At 51.4% G+C, this 17,998-nt stretch overlaps 8 protein-coding genes across 8 annotated transcripts; 6 read left to right on the top strand and 2 right to left on the bottom strand.

Annotated features, from left to right (window-relative positions):
• Positions 1 to 277: 277 nt before the first annotated feature.
• N7515_003495 (uncharacterized protein) lies at positions 278 to 539 on the top strand (the record flags this gene model as incomplete). The annotated part of the gene is given in 2 exon segments (XM_056664239.1): positions 278 to 328; positions 342 to 539. 2 exon segments carry the CDS (start codon positions 278 to 280, stop codon positions 537 to 539), a joined length of 249 nt encoding a protein of 82 aa, XP_056523296.1.
• Positions 540 to 919: 380 nt separating this feature from the next.
• On the top strand, positions 920 to 1,797 carry N7515_003494 (DNA replication protein PSF1; the record flags this gene model as incomplete). The annotated part of the gene is made up of 2 exons (XM_056664238.1): positions 920 to 994; positions 1,123 to 1,797. The coding sequence occupies 2 exons, from the start codon at positions 920 to 922 to the stop codon at positions 1,795 to 1,797; spliced, it is 750 nt and encodes a 249-aa protein (XP_056523295.1).
• A 1,015-nt stretch (positions 1,798 to 2,812) lies between these two features.
• On the top strand, positions 2,813 to 6,169 carry N7515_003493 (sulfate transporter family protein; the record flags this gene model as incomplete). Its single annotated transcript, XM_056664237.1, has 3 exons — positions 2,813 to 3,044; positions 3,109 to 4,449; positions 4,503 to 6,169. The coding sequence occupies 3 exons, from the start codon at positions 2,813 to 2,815 to the stop codon at positions 6,167 to 6,169; spliced, it is 3,240 nt and encodes a 1,079-aa protein (XP_056523294.1).
• A 515-nt stretch (positions 6,170 to 6,684) lies between these two features.
• On the top strand, positions 6,685 to 9,420 carry N7515_003492 (uncharacterized protein; the record flags this gene model as incomplete). Its single annotated transcript, XM_056664236.1, has 4 exons — positions 6,685 to 6,777; positions 6,840 to 7,276; positions 7,327 to 8,710; positions 8,761 to 9,420. 4 exons carry the CDS (start codon positions 6,685 to 6,687, stop codon positions 9,418 to 9,420), a joined length of 2,574 nt encoding a protein of 857 aa, XP_056523293.1.
• Positions 9,421 to 9,616: 196 nt separating this feature from the next.
• N7515_003491 (ESCRT-II subunit protein VPS25) lies at positions 9,617 to 10,299 on the bottom strand (the record flags this gene model as incomplete). Its single annotated transcript, XM_056664235.1, has 2 exons — positions 9,617 to 9,729; positions 9,792 to 10,299. Coding segments are annotated over 2 exons (621 nt in total), but the record flags the coding sequence as incomplete, so codon positions are not given.
• Positions 10,300 to 10,489: 190 nt separating this feature from the next.
• On the top strand, positions 10,490 to 11,697 carry trm8 (tRNA (guanine46-N7)-methyltransferase; the record flags this gene model as incomplete). The annotated part of the gene is made up of 3 exons (XM_056664234.1): positions 10,490 to 10,662; positions 10,763 to 10,950; positions 11,045 to 11,697. 3 exons carry the CDS (start codon positions 10,490 to 10,492, stop codon positions 11,695 to 11,697), a joined length of 1,014 nt encoding a protein of 337 aa, XP_056523291.1.
• Positions 11,698 to 11,982: 285 nt separating this feature from the next.
• Positions 11,983 to 14,444, bottom strand: N7515_003489 (LIM domain protein; the record flags this gene model as incomplete). Its single annotated transcript, XM_056664233.1, has 3 exons — positions 11,983 to 12,309; positions 12,375 to 14,308; positions 14,375 to 14,444. 3 exons carry the CDS (start codon positions 14,442 to 14,444, stop codon positions 11,983 to 11,985), a joined length of 2,331 nt encoding a protein of 776 aa, XP_056523290.1.
• A 1,756-nt stretch (positions 14,445 to 16,200) lies between these two features.
• N7515_003488 (uncharacterized protein) lies at positions 16,201 to 17,673 on the top strand (the record flags this gene model as incomplete). Its single annotated transcript, XM_056664232.1, has 1 exon — positions 16,201 to 17,673. The coding sequence occupies one exon, from the start codon at positions 16,201 to 16,203 to the stop codon at positions 17,671 to 17,673; it is 1,473 nt and encodes a 490-aa protein (XP_056523289.1).
• Between the last annotated feature and the right edge of the window lie 325 nt (positions 17,674 to 17,998).

Raw genomic sequence — 17,998 nt, 5'->3', positions numbered from 1 at the left:
GGTCGAAGTGGTTCTTCAAGCTGCCACAAGAGGAGACGCCTTATCCAGAGGGTTGGGCGGTCCATGGAGTGTAGGTACCCTTGGCCCGGACTGGAGAAGGTGTCACAGGCTATGAGTAGTGGATCAGGCGAGGGAGATAGCGGATATCAGAGTGAGAACCGTTGCCTCTGTCCATGATTGCTCATACCTAGGCCTCAATCAGTACTTGCTCTACCTTACGTGTATATTAATGGCTGCACTCACATGCTACAGGAGAATGACATAGGGATCAATGAGAATGTCACCCGGCTTAATCAATAGCTGCCAGAAGACAGTCTCCCCGTCTTTCGTGACTGACTTAGTCTCGCTTCTACTGGAAGTGTTTCCGTATCGGCGGGGACATCCTACAAGCGCTTGCTATCAGACTGGGGCTAGGCGAGAACCGTTTGCCCGAGACACACCCGGGCCATAACAATCAACTGCGCCTACTACATTACCCGTCTAAACCGGGAGAAGCAATTGACGCAGGACGTGCAGCCATGTGTTGGAGGTGCTCCTAGTGGAGTACGAGCCGATTCCACAGGCTCACTGGCCCAGTACAACCAAATGAGGGCTTATATGTAGTATTAAAAGCAATGTCAATGAATGGACCACTGTTGCGAATGTGTCATCTTACGAAGCACTCACTGATGGCAGTGGAGAGTGGAAGCCTTCGTGTTCCTACCCTTTCTTCCCAAGATGTTTCTCAGAGTTTATTTCTCGTGCTACTCGCTACTTCAAAGACACACAACATCCAATGTATTTCTATGTTCTCAAGTCACTTGTCCCTTTATTTTCCAAAGATCCAAGATAATTCAAAAAAGCTACACCATACACCTCCATACTTCAAACTGTTAGCGCCGACCCACCTGACTAACAGCCGATCTTGGCACTCGCCGAGATGGAACATAGTCGCGTCCCTCACCAGGACCCCGACCGCGTGGCCACGATGTACGGCGAACTAGGCAATAAATTGGTACGTGGAGAGCAGACAATTATACTGCTATTGATCCTCCAGAAATAGCAAACAGAGCAATCCACCCTCTCAGTCCAAAATATGAAGACGAAGACCCGTCCAGCTGACCAACACCTCCACCGCGATAGGTCCAACACGCCAAACGCACCCAATCCCTCGCTCACCTCCCCCCTTACCAAACAGAAATTGTGCGCGCGGTGACACGCGAAGTCCGCGATCTCGACCGCGATGTCACCCGCCTTCTCGAACCCTTCGAGGGGGGGTTCAACCCCTCGGCCGACCCAGCTATCGCGTGCGCTCTGCTAGTCGACCATCTGTGCATGCGCCGGAACAAGCGCTGTCTGCTCGCATACCATCGTGTGCGCACCGAGAAGCTAGAAGAGCTGTGCTGGACCGGCGTGGATATCCTGGAGCAGCAGCAGCCGTCCGACGACAGTGGGGCGCCTCAGCATACGGCTCTTGGGTTCAGCGGGCACAGCTCGCTGAGTCCCGAGGAAGAAGAGTACTTCCGTCAATATGGAGATATGCTGGCTGCGTACAAGGGACAATGGACAGATGTTGATCTGACAGGGACATTGGAACCGCCGAAGGACTTGTTTATTGATGTGCGGGTGTTGAAGGATGCTGGGGAAATTCAGACTGAATACGGGTATGTGCTTTCTGATTTCGTCGAGGGATCCGGGCAGTGGCTAATTGGGGGGTCTTTCAGTGTGATCAACTTGACAAAGAACAGTCAACTGTATGTTCGGCAGGGTGATGTGGAGCGGCTTATTGCTCAGGGATTTCTGGAGCAATTGACTTGAGTAGAGTCGGGGATACCTGACTCTTCCAAATCCTACAGGAGTACAAGGAACATGAACTGGCGTTGAACGTCTACGGTGGCTTTTGTGGAGGGACCATATACTTTTGAGATACCCCGGGCGTTAGTGTGGCTGGACCTAACGGCCGAAATGACCATTTCCTGCATTGCAATGGTGTGACATGGAGTCTCTTTTTTTGATTCATTGATCAACCGCTAGTTACCTCGGTTATGTGTTCTAGACTGGCCCATTTGATAGATCGGCTGTAGACATAGGTACAGAGTCCTCCGTAGGTAGTGTCTGGTCAATTGTTTCGTAAGGAGCGAGCAGCAATTACATAAAAATTGAGGTAGGCAGCTTGAAGCTCAACAGATTTTAGGCACATATCGGCAATTTCGACCTTCAATGTCATTGGGTTATGGGCCATGGCGCCGTTATGCAAGAAAATACTAAGACTTGGCATGGGCTGCATGAGTGCCAATGCCGATCGTACAGCATGCAACATCGTATCCGATGAACTCAGTTGGAAGCTTGCGGTCATCAACTTGAACGGTAACATGATTTGTGAGCATTGAGTTAATCTAGAGTTAGTCCAAAGAGACCAGCAGATTGGCTGATGGTTGATATTCATTGTGTACGGAGTACGGAGTATGGTGTAGACAGTCAATTGCCGTTCCCCTGTCTTTTTTTATCTCTGGATCAGTCCGGATGTGGTTTAGCCCAACCGTTAGCCTTGAGAGGAGATAAGAGACCTTTTACCTTTAGTCAAATCCTCCGATACGACCAGGGATGCTCTTCTATCTTTTGCTAATTGATATTGCTGTGAACATCTTCCTGATTCTTTGACATAAATTATATATTCCTGAAAACTCCCTGCCCAGCAAAGCCATGCTCGCCTCGGTTGCGTCATTTGTTTGTTCCCACGGCCAGCCAATGCGCTAGTGGCCCCGATTATCTTCCGAATCTCTTCACTACCTCGCTCTGGGCCTGACTGGTTGAACTGGCAATTGGGCAGATCATGGGGGTTCTACAACCTCGTGGGCGTCGCGACTCTCGCGCATCGGCGCTGTCACGCAATCTGATGTCTGACCGCGACATTCAAGGAAACGCCCCGTCAGAGTCGCTCGTGGAACAAGCAAACTTGGGCAGCTCTCCCGGACCAATGGGGGCGGAAGCTTCCAGTTACAATGGATCAACGACAAGAACACCAAATCGCTCGTTCTACCACCGATCTTTCAATAGCAATATGGGTGGGTCACTGTGCATGATTACCGTTGAGGGCCCCGTTTTTACTGACCACAGAAATTGTCTCAGATACCGCCCATTATGCTTCGGACGGTCTGCGTGACCAGACCGCGGAACTCGCTACTTACGGCCTTTCGCTAAATAAGAAATCACTCTTAAGAGACGGTTCCGGCTTACCTCCCAGTCTTGATATATTCAACGGCAGCCAGAGTTCTGCAGGCCAACCCCGGGATGAGGCTACGAGCTCGCAAACTGCCCTTGCGAAGGCATCGTTCGAGCCGGAACATGCCTCTGTCGGCGCTGCCTCACCTTCAGCCTCTTCGGCTCTGACAGAGATGATTCGCCGCCCATTGTCGGGTACGGTCGAAGACCAGGTCAAGCAACCCGGTGAAGAAGTCCCATTTCCGCCGCCACCAACGAATTATATTGTACCGGAGGAAGATACTGAAAGAACCTTATTGTTATCGAAAGCGCGATCCAAATCGACGCAACATTATGGAACTGCGGGCGACGCCGAGAGTCAGAGGATGGCCGTCACACGGTCTCCAAACATCATAACTAAGGGAATCTCATCCGTGGCTCACTACACTCGGACCCTATCGAATCCGAAGTCATGGGACAAACGAGTCATATGGCGTGAGGCTGTGGTATACCCCGCTAGTTTGGTTCCTGCTGTGCTGCTGGGACTTCTTCTCAATATCCTTGACGCCTTATCCTATGGAATGATATTGTTCCCTCTGGGAGAACCTCTGTTTGCCCATCTAGGAACCGATGGTATTTCCATGTTCTATGTCAGTACCATCATTTCCCAGGTGGTATTCTCGTGTGGTGGCTCGATATTCAAAGGAGGGATAGGAAGTGAAATGATCGAAGTAGTACCTTTCTTCCATCAAATGGCTTTCACCATCATGAATTCAATTGGCAAGGACAACCCGGAGTCCGTGATTGCGACCACCATTCTGGCCTTCTCCGTCAGCTCTATTCTCACTGGCTTGGTGTTCTTCTTGATGGGTGTCTGCGGGCTGGGCTCGCTCATTGGCTTCTTCCCTCGCCATATTCTCATTGGGTGCATCGGTGGAGTCGGTTACTTCCTGCTACAGACTGGGATGGAAGTATCAGCTCGGCTTCCCGGGAGTCTTGAGTATAACATTCCTACGATTAAGAAACTCTTCCACCTGGACACTTTCCCCCTTTGGATTGTTCCCCTGTCCCTGGCAATCGGTCTTCTTATCCTTAAACGATTTGTCCGCTCGAACTTCCTCGTCGGCGGCTATTTTATTGCCGTTGCTGTGGTATTCTACATTGTCGTTCTAAGCGCTGGGATACCTATGGATGCTTTGCGCCACAATGGATGGGTCTTTGACGCCCCTTCTTCTAACAACCCTTGGTATCATTTCTACACCCTTTACGGTGAGTTGCTTGGTTTTGGTACTCTCGTGCAATACCTTACTGATTTGTGATAGATCTCTCGGCTGTCAACTGGACTGCGTTCAGCGAAACTATCCCCGCCATGTTCGCCCTGACCTTCTTCGGTGTGCTCCATGTGCCTATCAATGTGCCCGCTCTCGGCATTTCCACCGGCGAGGACAACCTGAACGTTGACAGGGAGCTTGTGGCACACGGTGTAACGAATGCGCTTTCAGGCTTCGCGGGAAGCATTCAGAACTACCTTGTCTATACCAACAGTCTGCTCTTCATAGCAAGTGGTGGATCCTCTCGGTTAGCCGGTCTGATGTTGGCCGCGGCCACGGCAGGAATCATGGTGATCGGCCCCGTTATAATCGGCTACATCCCCATTATGGTCGTTGGTGCCTTGATCTTTTTGTTGGGCATTGAGCTTCTGCAGGAGGCCTTGGCGGACACTTGGGGAAAACTTACTCGGCTTGAATATCTAACCGTCGTGATTATTGTCGTTACCATGGGCGCTTGGGATTTCGTGGTCGGAATCTTCGTTGGTATCATTCTGGCCTGCGTGAATTTCGTCGTTCAGACGTCTCGCAAATCCGCTATTCGAGCAACATACTCGGGTGAAGTCGCCGGATCGACAGTTAGACGCCCTCCTATCCAGCAGCAATTTTTGCGCGAGGCCGGGCAACAGACCAAGATAATGAAGCTTGCTGGATATCTTTTCTTCGGCACTATCGTCAATGTCGAAAATACCATGCGCGGCCTGATCGAGGAGGAGGCTTTCGACCAACGTCCCATTCGATTCCTCATTCTCGACTTCTCTCGGGTCTATGGACTCGACTTCTCGGCCGCAGAAGCCTTCACCCGAATCAACCGCGTTCTACAGAAACGTAACGTACAGATAGTCATTTCCGGGTTGAATATCGAAGGTGATGTGGGCAAATCTCTACACAATGTCGGCCTTTTCGAGTCAGAGTCTGCCGTCCCCATATTCGAAGACCTCAACTCAGCTCTCGAGTTCTGCGAGAACGACTACCTGAAAGTCTTCTACAGCCGTCAGGAAGCACTTTCTACACCCATCGACCCGACCGCCAACTCCCCGCCTCTTCAATCGCCCACTCCTCTCCCCCTCCCCGTGCCCTCAGGACCTCAATCCTCTCCCCTAGCCGACAGCATCGTGAGTTCACCACGCCGTCAACACCTACAGCGAGTAGCAACCTCAACCATTCAAGCGCACGAAACAACGATGATGGCCACTCCCGCCTGGTCCGCCATGCGCCAACCCCTCCCTCTTCTACTCCAAACGTTCCAAGGTCTCTCAACCCAAAACGAAGACTTCTGGTTCCCCGCCTGTCCCTACTTCTGCCGCGAATACTACCCAGCCGGTACAGTCCTGTACCACGAAGGTGACGCCCCGCGCGCCTTCTATCTCCTCGAGTCCGGCATGCTGCGTGCGGGTTATGACCTCCCACAGGGCCGCTATTTCGAGCTCATTGTCGCTGGTCGACCGTGTGGCGAGCTACCTTTCTTCAGTGACACGCGCCGCACGGCGACGGTCAAGGCTGAACGCGATTGCGTGGCCTGGTGTCTGACTGGGGAACAGTGGAAAGTGATGCAGGAGAAGGAGCCGCGTATTGCTCGTGAGCTGCTGACTGTTAGCTTGAAGTTGACGACTGAGCGTATGGATAGTATCACTTCTTATGTTTTGACGATGGCGGCTTGATCCTTTTTCTCCTTTCTGCATCTAGCTTGGTGGCTGTCTGACCCTTGGCGATATTCCCCGGTTTACATATTCATTTGTATATAAGTAGTGGTTGATGCATACATACCGCAGCATAAGTACCTATTCATCTTGTGGTATCTGCGAAAATCGGTATCTAGCACGTCAAAACGACTCATAAATGTAGTCTGACCATATCTCTAGGAAAGGTCGAGTGTGTACAGGAGAGATCTCCATGACGACTATTCCTGTAGGCTGTTGGCTGTTACCACGGCATACAGTGGACAGGAGGAGTAAATTAGCATTTCAGAATTTCAATGACGATTTATGCGAAATACTCGACTGCACTCCTTTTATGTGCTGAATCTTTTTCCACTCTACGAGTCCCCGCGCGCCGAAGTTCACGTGATTCGGCGTTCCTGACACGCGTGAGCGCGTCCTCTCGCGGATTGCGACATCGAAGATTTCCACTCACCAACCCAGGGTCGCATCGCATACTCTACCCTTATCTTTCGGCCATGGCAAGCGAGAACGGAGAGTCAAAACTCTTCGAGCAGTGTTCCATCTGCATAGTATGCTCCAAAGATCTCCTATCAGATTACGCAGAGCAGGTATGTATTTGCCCGCCCACTAGTGCAGCCTGGCCTAGGACTGACATAGAATTCCCGCCTAGCTTGCAACAACCCTCGAGCAAAATGGCGGCGAGCCGTCCATCGTTCAACCCGGTGCTGAAGTCCCCGATGTGGCCAAATTCAGCCATCTAATCTCGACGACGATTGACTTCGAAGCCTACGACACCGCTTCCGATGCGCTGATTCCCGTGGTCAAGCCACAATGGGTGAATATCTCATTGAGCAAGAGAAAACTGGCAAATCCTCGCCAATACAGTCCTGACCCGCGTTTGTTCATGAATGATGTCGTGGTTACATGTGGTGATATTCCCGAGGGAGACAAGGATGCCATCATAGGTGGTGTGGTTGCGAAGGGTGGATTGTATGCTCCAAGAGTTTCTCAAATGGTCACTCACCTGGTTGATCTCACGGCCGATTCCGATAAGGCGCGCATCGTCAAGGCGAAGCGATTAAATGTGAAGATTGTACTACCGCACTGGTGAGTTTGAACGGCACAAGTATCAAGAGGCATGCGCTGACCGAGCATAGGTTTGACGACTGTCTTAAACTTGGTCGAAGAATCGACGAACGTCCATACACACTTCCAGACCCGGAGATATTGCGTGTCGGTCCTGATACACCAATCCAATGGCATGAGAATAAAGATTTGGTCGGCGCGTCGACAACGGATCCTTCTAGGCTCCCTCCGCCATCCAGTCCGGCGCATGTATCAGGCCATCGCAGCATCTTCGAGGGCAAGACTATCATGCTATCTCCGGATCTTGAGATTGGCCCGCATCTGCAGGAATCTATTCAGGCTGTTCTTGCACAAGGCGGGGCCAAAATGACAGCAAATGTCGACGATGCAGACATGTTGATCTGCCGTTATCGGGAAGGCTTTGCATATCGTACGGCCTCACGACTGAACATAGACGTTGGAAATCTCGCATGGCTCTACCGTCTTATGACCTTCAACACATACACCTCGCCCCTCAGACGACTACTGCACTACCCGGTTTCTCGCACCCCTATTCCCGGCTTTGAAGGGTTCAAAATCAGTTTGTCGAACTATGTTGGCGAGGCTCGAATCTACTTGGAGAACTTGATCGCAGCGTCGGGTGCAGAATGCACCAAAACCTTGAAGCAAGAAAACACCCATTTAATTACGGCTCATGGGACAAGCGAAAAATGCAGTGCCGCCAAGGAATGGGGTCTAGAAGTCGTCAACCACCTGTGGCTGGAGGACGGTTATGCGAAATGGAAGCTGCAGCCAGCTTCCAATCCACGATACAGTCATTTCCCTCTGCGAACAAACCTTGGCGAAGTCGCAGGCCAGACCCCACTAGACCGCGCCGTTTTGGAACAAGTCTTTTTCCCATCTACAGGGACTGCAGCTCCAAGCCCCCCGCGCGCAATGCAGAGCAAGCCGCAGAACACGAACACGGCTTCTGCGCAGCCGCCCGCCGAGAAGAAACGGAAGATCGACGAAGACGTCTCAGACGCCGCTCACGGTACGCCACAAGCCAATGGGAAGCGTCGGCCTGTTCAGACTCCGGCACGAGCTTGTGTCATGTCCGAGGGCAAGGAGAACGAGACTCCGTCATCGACCAGTAGTCGCAAGTCAAAGGAAGCAGCAACCGCCCGACTTCATGAATATGCACCTGACCTTGCGTTGTATGAAAAGGAAAGGAAGCGTGTGGGTGGTGTTATCTACGGCGGTAGACGCAAGTCAGATGAGGATCGAGTGCAGGAGAATAAGAAGGAGAATAAGAAGCGTCTCTCAGTCGAGGCCGAAGTGGAGAGTGACGTTGAACAGGCAGCGGAAACAAAGCGACAGAAGAAGTCTCGTCCGCCAATTGCCATGCATCTACTGATTACTGGGTATCAGAGGTGGGTTGGTAAAGGCAATGAGAAGAAAGAAGATGCAGACAAGGTTCGTTCTAAGTTAAGCAAGTATGAGGTTCGACACTGACCTTTTCACAGAGAGGCCTTCGAGACCTCGGTATCATGGTGGTCCAAGACGCCCGGCGATGCACTCACCTAGCTGCGCCATCTATGATACGTACTACGAAATTCGTCAACGCACTTGCATATGCGCCAGTCATCGTGAGCACAGATTTTATTACTAGCTGTTTAGAGAAGGGGGAACTGCTAGATCCCGCCGATTTCCCTCTGAAGGACAAAGAGGCCGAGAAGAAGTACAACTTCGATTTGTCTTGTGTTACAGCGAATGCGAAGAAGAACAAGAACCAGATGTTGCGTGGCTATCGCATCTACTGCGTCGAGGATATCCGCGGTGGGTTTGATGCATTCAAGTCCATCGTTGAGACAAACGGAGGAGAGTGCATGCCGTTCCGTGGCCGTCTGACCATCGCCAACCATTCTCGACGCGAGGAAAGTGACGAGGAAGAAAGCGAGGTCGAAGACGAGAATCCTGCTCGAAAGGAGCTATTTCTTCTCAGCAGCGCCGGAGTCAAGCACAGCCGGATTTGGCCTCGATTCCGTCAGTTGGCGCTCGATATCAAGAAGACTCCCCGGATTGTTCATGTTGATTGGCTTCTTGACATGGCCATGTCGCAGGAGACACGTTCCGCCAACAAGTACGAGTTGACCGAGGATATGATTGGGAATAATAACGAGTAGGTTGACAATGGTATCAAGTCTCCTCATCCATTCAGGGCTTTGAGCCCAGCAATATGGATTCTGTATAGATTGGGAGTACCGGCGACATTGTTTGGCTCATCTTTTGACCTGCACCTGTGAAGCGCTTTGTTTTTGTCACGAATAGCCACGATTTCAATCTCATAGAGAGATCCCAGCATCTCATCTCATAAATCCTTCAAAAGAACTTAACACCTTCCTCGCCCTCAGCACCAAAGATCTGAGCCTTGCCTCTCTTAACCAAGACATTCAGCGAGCGCAGCATAACATCAGTATCCAAGCCATGGAACTCTGTAGCACCCAAATCAGCACAAGCCCTAAATACCATCCCCAGAGAGAAAGAAAGAACTCACCCTGCGACATCGCCGCATCTCCATGAATAAGCTCATAAACAGTTAAAACAGACCCGCGCTGCCCAGTCCCTTCAACCCACTCAGCCACAACATCCGCCCACTCCTCCGGCCTCCTCCACCAAATCCACGCAACAGTCTTCGGCCCAGCACTACCTAATCCTAGAGATGAACCGCCTGCAGAGTCGGAAATCCACTCCGCCCGCCGCTCACCACCGCCTTCTTCCTCGCTCTTGGTCATCCAATCGATGACGGCGCGGGCTTCGCGCAGGTCAAGACGCTTGCGCAGAGCTGTGTTGTGAAAGAGTGGTGATTCGACTGCTTCGATTAGGGAAAGACGGTATTGGCGGTGGTGTCGACACCAGGATTGGATTAAGGATGACCATTTCTCGAGCTGGGCGCGCCGGGTTGTTGTGTTTGGTTGCGGGGTGAAGAATGGGGGGAAGTTGTAGGTTGGGGGGAAGGGGAAGGGGGGGTTGTTGTCATGTTGAGCTTGAGATCTGTCAATCTGATCTATAGGAGGATAGATAGAGCTTAGGCAGTAGAAACGGGCAGCACACTTATGTTGTTGAGATAGACACTGTCACGGAAGGTCGGAGTTGGAGTAAAAGTGGGGCCAATCGGCGGGGAGGATAATGGATTTTCTGAATTTTGAACTTCGACAACTTCGACTTCCACCCAATACACCCGGCCTGTCAACAATGGTCGATAAGGTCGATAATCCGCCCGCAAAGCGGATCAAGCGCGAGGAATACCGTCGCAATGTCCAAGCGCAGCAGGAAGCACCCGAAGGCTCCGTCATTAAGATGCCGCAGAAGAAATTCTTCCGTCAGCGCGCGCATGCGAATCCCTTTTCCGATCACAAGCTGAACTAGTATGTCGCTTCTACTACTTCCTCATGAATTAGTCACAGCTTGCGACAATGCCTAGGGGTTTCTCCGTCATGAACCAAATAGCTAACAAAGTACGATTAGTCCCATTAGCCCAGCGCACATGGACTGGTCATCTCACTTCCCTGCATTCGTGGATCCAGATGAATCCAAGAAGAACCTCAGCGGCGGCCGCAAGTTAACCAAAGAGGTCGAGGTTGTGGATATCGGATGTGGTTTCGGTGGATTGATGGTTGGTTTGGCACCGTTGCTACCAGATACCTTGATGGTTGGTAAGTACCATGCCCTGCTACCTGCTATCCCAAGTGCAATTCTACATGTTGCAATTCCTTACAAGAACCAAAACCACTAACAACCAAAAACCAGGCATGGAAATCCGCATCTCAGTCCTAGAATACCTAAGCTCACGCATCCACGCCCTGCGCAACCAACAACAACGCCTAAAAAGCAAATCCACCAACACCCCTACAGACTCAACCGAGCCCATCGCCACCCCTGTACAATCAACAGACCCATCCAGCCCAACCAACGACGACGAAATCGGCACCGACAAGATCTTCCCGGGCAACTTCGAGAACATAACCGCAATCCGCAGCAACACGATGAAATTCCTCCCCAATTTCTTCGCCCACCACCAACTCTCCAAGATCTTCATCTGCTTCCCGGACCCGCACTTTAAAGCCCGCAAGCACAAAGCCCGCATCGTCTCCGAGACACTCAACAGCGAGTACGCGTACGTCCTGCGGCCTGGCGGTCTGCTATACACCATCACCGATGTCGAGGAGTATCATCATTGGGTTCTGAGACATTTCTTGCATGGGGAGCTGGAAGATGGTTCCACGCCGCCGGGTAGTAGTAAGGATTTGTTTGAGAGGGTTTCGGAGGAGGAGGTTGATGCGGATCCTTGTGTGAGGGTTATGAAGTACGAGACGGAGGAGTCGAAGAAGGTTACGAGGAATAAGGGGAATAAGTATGTGGCTGTTTTTAGGAGGAAGGCTGATCCGGAATGGCCTGTTTGAATGGGATAAGCTGGATTGGGTATATTCCTACGATATGTGTTTTTGAGGCGTTTCGTTTAATAGAATGCATTGCCAATATCGATACTCCAAAATCAATTCGCTTGCTAACAGATAAATCCAACATAAATCGAACGAACTCCCGAAATGTAGCTTGAAAATGGGCAGAACACACGCCGATAAATGTAATGCAAGAATGAAACACCGACATGCGTGAATCTATCATAAAGCAGTAATCTCGTCAGAACATGGTGAATCGTAGTCTCCGGGCCAAGACGATGCAGAAATCTAGCACATCCCAGGCGCCTTCAGACGGATACCTTCACATCTCTCACAAATGGCCAATTGGACAGGACCGCCAATGATGCGACCTTTAGCTGTCCGCTTTGGCTCACCTTCACGAACGAAGAAGCGGCCCTCGGGACCGAACCCCTCGCCGCACTCGTGGCAGTTGAAGCAACGCTCGTGCCACTGGCCGCCAATTGCAGTGGTGACAACATCATCCAAGATATGCTGTTTGCAGCCTAGGCAGCGTGGTGCCGTGCGGCGCGAATGGCAGTGCAAACACCAGGCGAAGCCATCTTTCTCAACAAATGGAGTTTGGGAATCGAAAGGCTGGGTAAGAGATGTATGTCAGTTGTCTAGCAGCAGAGGTGTTCAGAAGGGAAGTCGATACATACATCACCGCATTCTGCGCAGAAGAAGTGGCCGACATGCCATTCGGCACCACATGCAACCACCACTTCTCCTTCAATGGGGGTCTTGCAACTCTTGCAGCGGGGGCTAAACATCTCATGGAAGTCCAGGTGGCAGTAAAACCGTGGTACCCGGGCATCGTGGTCATCGACTTCCGTTGCCAGTCTCTCATTTCTGCTGGACTCCGGCTCCTGGTAGAAAGCCACACATTCGAGAGCTGTGTGGCAGTGGAAACAGGTGAAACACTCCGGGTGGAATCGGCATCCGCCAGCTGTGACAATTTTCCCGGAGATTGGAAGCGAGCATAGTTCACAACTTGCAGTCGGGACACCAGATCGTGTGTAGGGAGTGTGCCAACGGTTCTGCGATTCGGATCCTTGCGGTTTCGGGAAGTTCTGCTTGGTTGGGCTGCTTCTTGTTGGCTGGGGCACTGATTGGTTGGTCTGCTTGGAAGCTGTCTCGATCTCGGAAATAGTTGGCACTTTGATATCTGGGACATTGATCACGGGGATGGGAGCAGCCTCGGAGACTTCAATTGACGGGGCTGAGACTTCGATGGTCGGTGCTGCCACTTCAATGACAGGTAGGCTTGGACGTTCAGGCTTGGGTTGATCACTTGGTTTCCATGTTTTGTCGAAGCTCACAATTGGGCGTCCGGCTCGATCACTGACAGCTGAAGGCATTGGAAGTTTTTCACTGCGGTCTGATCGTCTTTTACTGGTAGCTGCACGGATATCGTCACCCCGTCTCTCTCTTGCCTCATTGGGAGGGAAGGCTTCGTCCTTCTGCTCGGATGGCGGGGGAGTGGGAGATGCACCCTCGTTTCGAGTATAGCCAGCATTGTGTGACTGAGAGGGAGGGGGAGTCGCGCTTTCATGTCGTGTAGAGCCGGCATTGCGTGGCTGAGTGGGTGGGTCGTTCTGGGTCTCAAATCGCGATATCTTGTCTGTGATAGGGGTACTTTGAGCTCTATTCTGCAACCAAGGCAGCGGCCTAGGAACGCGCCCCAAAGCGTTACGCGGCTTGTTTTTCAAGGCTGACGGGTCAGACTTGGAAAAAGCAGGCTTTTCATCGTGTTGCTTCTGGACATCGGTTGTTTCTTCATAGATCTTGTCGTTGGGGTTTCTGAAAATCCCTTTGGAGGAATCGTCACTGACGGTGCGCGTCCTGGGACCAGCAGGGCGCTCGGGCTCTTCGTCAGGTAGCTTGAAATTGACTTTGAGGTTCTTCTTTGTAGATCCAGCCAGAGATGATCGCTTTCGCAATGACTCGGGGCTGGAATTACCATCGGAGGAGATACTCGAGCCTGGCGACTTATCCGATTTATTAGTTAGTGAGCCAGATCCTTTGCCGACACGGTTTTGACTGGCCGCGTTGGCGTCAGGATTGTAGTATGGGGCATAAGGATTCTTGAACTGTTTCCCAGGGTTTTGGTGCATCCAAACAAGCTCTGTTGCCTCATCTTGGGCTGCCCGATGAAGGTCGACGTCGTCTTGTACATCCATTCTCTGCAATGCCTCCCGTAGTGCCCGTGCCTCTTCCTTTTCTTGTCGTCGTTGACCGCCCTCCCGATATGACGGGACCGGAGATGCTGGGATTGGTATTACGCGCGAGTGGATTTGTGTCGGGTATGTGTTCTTTCGGATTGAGTGCGTGCGTGGTTCCTGGGCTAAAGGACGGCCTACTCCACCTCCGCCGGGCGCATAGGAATTCGTCCGTCGATGGGACATGGCGCTGCCTGACCGTGGATGATCGTCGATTTCATCTTCAACTGGTCCGTGCATGGAAAATGCGGAGGATGCCCTTGGAGGAAGGTTGTCGGGCAGATTGGTTGTTGATACGGCTGATCTACCTGGATAAGGGCGGGATCCTGTCGGACGGGCAGGACGGTTTGCGCGTAGGTCCTTCAAGTATGTTGCTGTCGATGCGTATCAGCTCCGGCCCCTCGAGCATTCGAGGAGTCGACCAAGTGATTACCACTCACCGACTTGATCATTGGACATGAAGGACGGTCCCGGAGGAGAGACCTTCCTTTGGCTTGAATACTTATGCATGATTGAAAATAGTAAGGATATGAAAAGACGGAATTGAAATAGGTACAGGCTGAATGACGCAGGAGCCCAAAGAAGGACTAAGAAGGGCTAAGAAGAACTAAGATGAGAAGAGGCTAGTGACGATCTACGTGACGGTCTGAGCTGGCTAGCGTCATTGAGTTGTTCCCCTCCAAACAAACCCCGTCGCGAGGCAACGGATGACTCATCCTCTTATCAGGGACCAGGGTAGATAAGGGTCCACTCTATTGAACCCTACAATCCCAAATCAGACAACCTACGACGCGTGATGTAGAGTTACAAAATATCCTTGGGCATATCTTGCCGATGAAGCGTACGCAGTACTAGTACAGAATCAAGTTTCAGGAGTCAGCCGGCAGCCCTATGCATAATAAGTCTCCAAACCTCAACTCCTCAAGTATCCACGCATCCAACTCCAACGACTCTCCGCAGCGGCTTCTCGCCGAGACCCACAAGTGAACGCCTGCAGCCAGGCTAATAATGGGAGCAGAGGTGGATGTTTGGATAGTCCAGTCACTCCATTGCCTGAGTGCTCGCGAAGTAAACAATATGAAGGCATGTGCTAGTATCACAACTAAACATCCCAAAATCCAGTACTACACGGACAAGCGTGCTACTACTGTAGTCCCTAGGAACGATCAGAGATTTAGCGAAACAACTCAATTGACGTGCAGACCCAAAGAGATCTGGAGCTGTCTAGCTAATGGTATTTAAATCCTGCTCAGACCAAACCATTTCCACCAACTGTCATCGCACCAACCACTCAACCCAGAGCTCCCAGACCGGATGCATGAATCGTGAGGAAGAGACCCGTCGCATTGGTCCTATCCCAAAACCGACATCATCAAGATGCCGGCAAATGTCTCGGAAAATGGCGTAGTGCATTTTCCCGCTGGTCACTGTGACCTGCTGTCAAGGAACCGGAGTCCCGGTGGGACAAATCCACCTCCCCCGGCAAGGAGGCCCTGATGTCCCGATTCGTTGCGACGATCCCGTCGGGGAAAGCCGACTTGCGTCTGCTGCTGATTGCGCCTGTATCAAGGGAACCGCGTGTTTCGTGACCGACTGTCGGTCTATGTTCGTGTGGAACGAGAGTACCTCTCCTCAGGCGTCTACTCTTCCAAAAGTTTGCGACTGACCCCACTGTTTGGGCCTTTGGTGTCGACTTGTTTCTACTTGTTGCTGACTACCTTACTGAAAAGGGGCCGCGAGTGTCTGTAACGTAAAGTGTCACAAGGATTGGCTCGAATGTTTCGATTCTGATCCCCTCAAGTCATGGCAACAGGTTGGTGTCAAGGTTGAGGATTGGGTTGACGGCGGTCGATGGAAAATAGTGGGATTTGAGCGGGGGGTGCGTCTCTCACGCTAGGAAGGCATCGAGGTGTGATTGGCATGCTCGATGGTGACGGAGGCTGAGGCTCGACGTCGATGAAGTGTACTTGGTGGTGAGAGGGAGCGTAGCATGATTGCTCTCTCAGTACAGTTCGGAGGTCCCCAAAGAAAGAAAAAAAGGAAGAGAAAGTGGAAATTGGATGGATCCATTTATGTTTCCACAAAGCGGTGGCCCTTCAACGCACGGATGACTTTCTTTCTGCCGCATTCCCAACGATAAGCAAGGGGTAGCTCCTCTCGGCCAACTTCCGACCTTTGAATCGAGTTGTGAAAAAATCGAGTGTCGAAAGTCGAAACGTGCTAGCACTGTTATTCTTTTGTAAGTCTCTCTTCGACTCTTCGTCTTATGTATCAACTTACCGATGATCTCGACGATTCCCCGGATCAAGAGACCCCTATCATCCGAGCCGCGGCCAAGCAGGACTCAGCTCTGCTGGAAGCCCTTTTGGTCCGTCATGCAGCGGTAAGTGCAGAAAATGATATGACCGAGCGGGAACGCCGTCGACTGCAATACGTAGGGCCAAGTGGAGTCATGCCCGTGCCTGCCTATCTGTCGCCGATCATATCTGCCACCAACGCCCATGTGCCGCACAATGTCCGTCTTCTCTTAGACGCAGGAGCAGATCCAAATGGCATAGACCTCTTCAATATAAGAGACTATTCAGTCCGGTATATCCGCGGCCGGCATTTCAAAGACGACATAAATAGCTTTGCAACGTGCAAGCCTCGGGCCTTCGTCTTAGCAAATGCGAAGCAGAAGGGGATAAGTCACCAAATATGTCCCTTGACCCAAGAGGAACTTGATGAACGGGCTCATGGCTTTCCTCGTTTCTGGACGGAACCGAATGTTCCTGGTCAGAGAATGAGGATGAACAGGGCATTGACAGGGCTAGAAACCGCAGCCAGGGCTGGCAGTTTAGAAATTCTTGATATGCTACGTGCGGCTGGTGCCGATGACTCCGCATGGATGCAGGAAGTCTCGTTAGACGAGAAACAATTTCAAGTTGTAGATGCGGATTGGTCAATATCATATTTGTCTACATCGTCGCCTGTTCACGAGGCCATTGCAGCAGGTCAGCAACCCATGCTTCGACATCTACTTTCTACCTGTGGTTATTCGCCCAATTATCGCCCGTATGCTGCACCGACCGTCGCTCTTCCACCGCTATCTTACGCCATTGCTCGATGCGATTTGAATGATTCTGGGGTACGGAAATGTCTGGTCGATCTTTTGTCCCACCCTCAGTTGGATGCGAATTTACGCACGCCAATATTTGGAGTCCATCCTCTCCACTTCGCAACTGCGCATCACGATCCAGAGCTCCTATCTTGGCTAGCAGCCTTTATTCCTGGTGGATACGGATCTGCAGGTACCACGTCACTGGGGCACACTTTACTTCATATCGCTACACTTCCTTTGACAGCCCATCAGATTGTGACTCGCAATCCGGATGTAGCAAGGAGCATTCACTGCGCTCGCACGTTGGATTCAAAATGGACATCTCATAGGCTGCCTAGTCCACTTCACATGGACTTCTCTACCCCAGAGGAGGTTGCCCACTCAAATAACCCAATTCCCATGACAGTGGCGCAACAGCAGGCACAGCAGGCCACCATCAGTGTTTTGTTAGATTGGGGAGGTATCGATGTCAGAGCAAAGGATGTGGATGGAAACACCGCTTTGCATTACCTAGCAGGAACGTTGAACATGAGTGATATTACACTTGCAATGGTTCGGGCAATGGATGGCGGCGAAGAAGTATGGCAAGAATCAAAAAATGGCTATGGGGTAACTCCGAGGCAGATGTGGGGAGAATAAGATAGTGCTTGTCCCAATACCTTTGCTACTACTGCGTAGGAGCTGGTAAGTGGTAAGGCACCAAACCTGACAATCTGACAAGCCATTTGCCTATGTTAGCTTGCCGCAACAACTGGACCTGATTGGTACGGAAAGACCCGCCTGGGATGGGGCAGATTTGATCTGTAACATGGAAGCGACTACAAGCTCCGAACCGGCCGAGTTGCTAATTTCTTCACATGGAAGTCTGGGGTAAAAAGGCCTAACTGATAAAAAATAACACGCTAGAGAGAATAGGAGTGTGGATTGATATCTTGTTTGGGGTAGACAATGGAGGCACATATCG

This window comes from Penicillium bovifimosum (genome assembly GCF_028826915.1).
Source record: "Penicillium bovifimosum strain IBT 22155 chromosome Unknown utg000003l_segment0_segment0, whole genome shotgun sequence".
Taxonomy (NCBI): Eukaryota; Fungi; Ascomycota; class Eurotiomycetes; order Eurotiales; family Aspergillaceae; genus Penicillium; species Penicillium bovifimosum.
The sequence above is the reverse complement of the archived record's forward strand: the minus strand, read 5'-3'. Positions and strand labels throughout refer to the sequence as shown.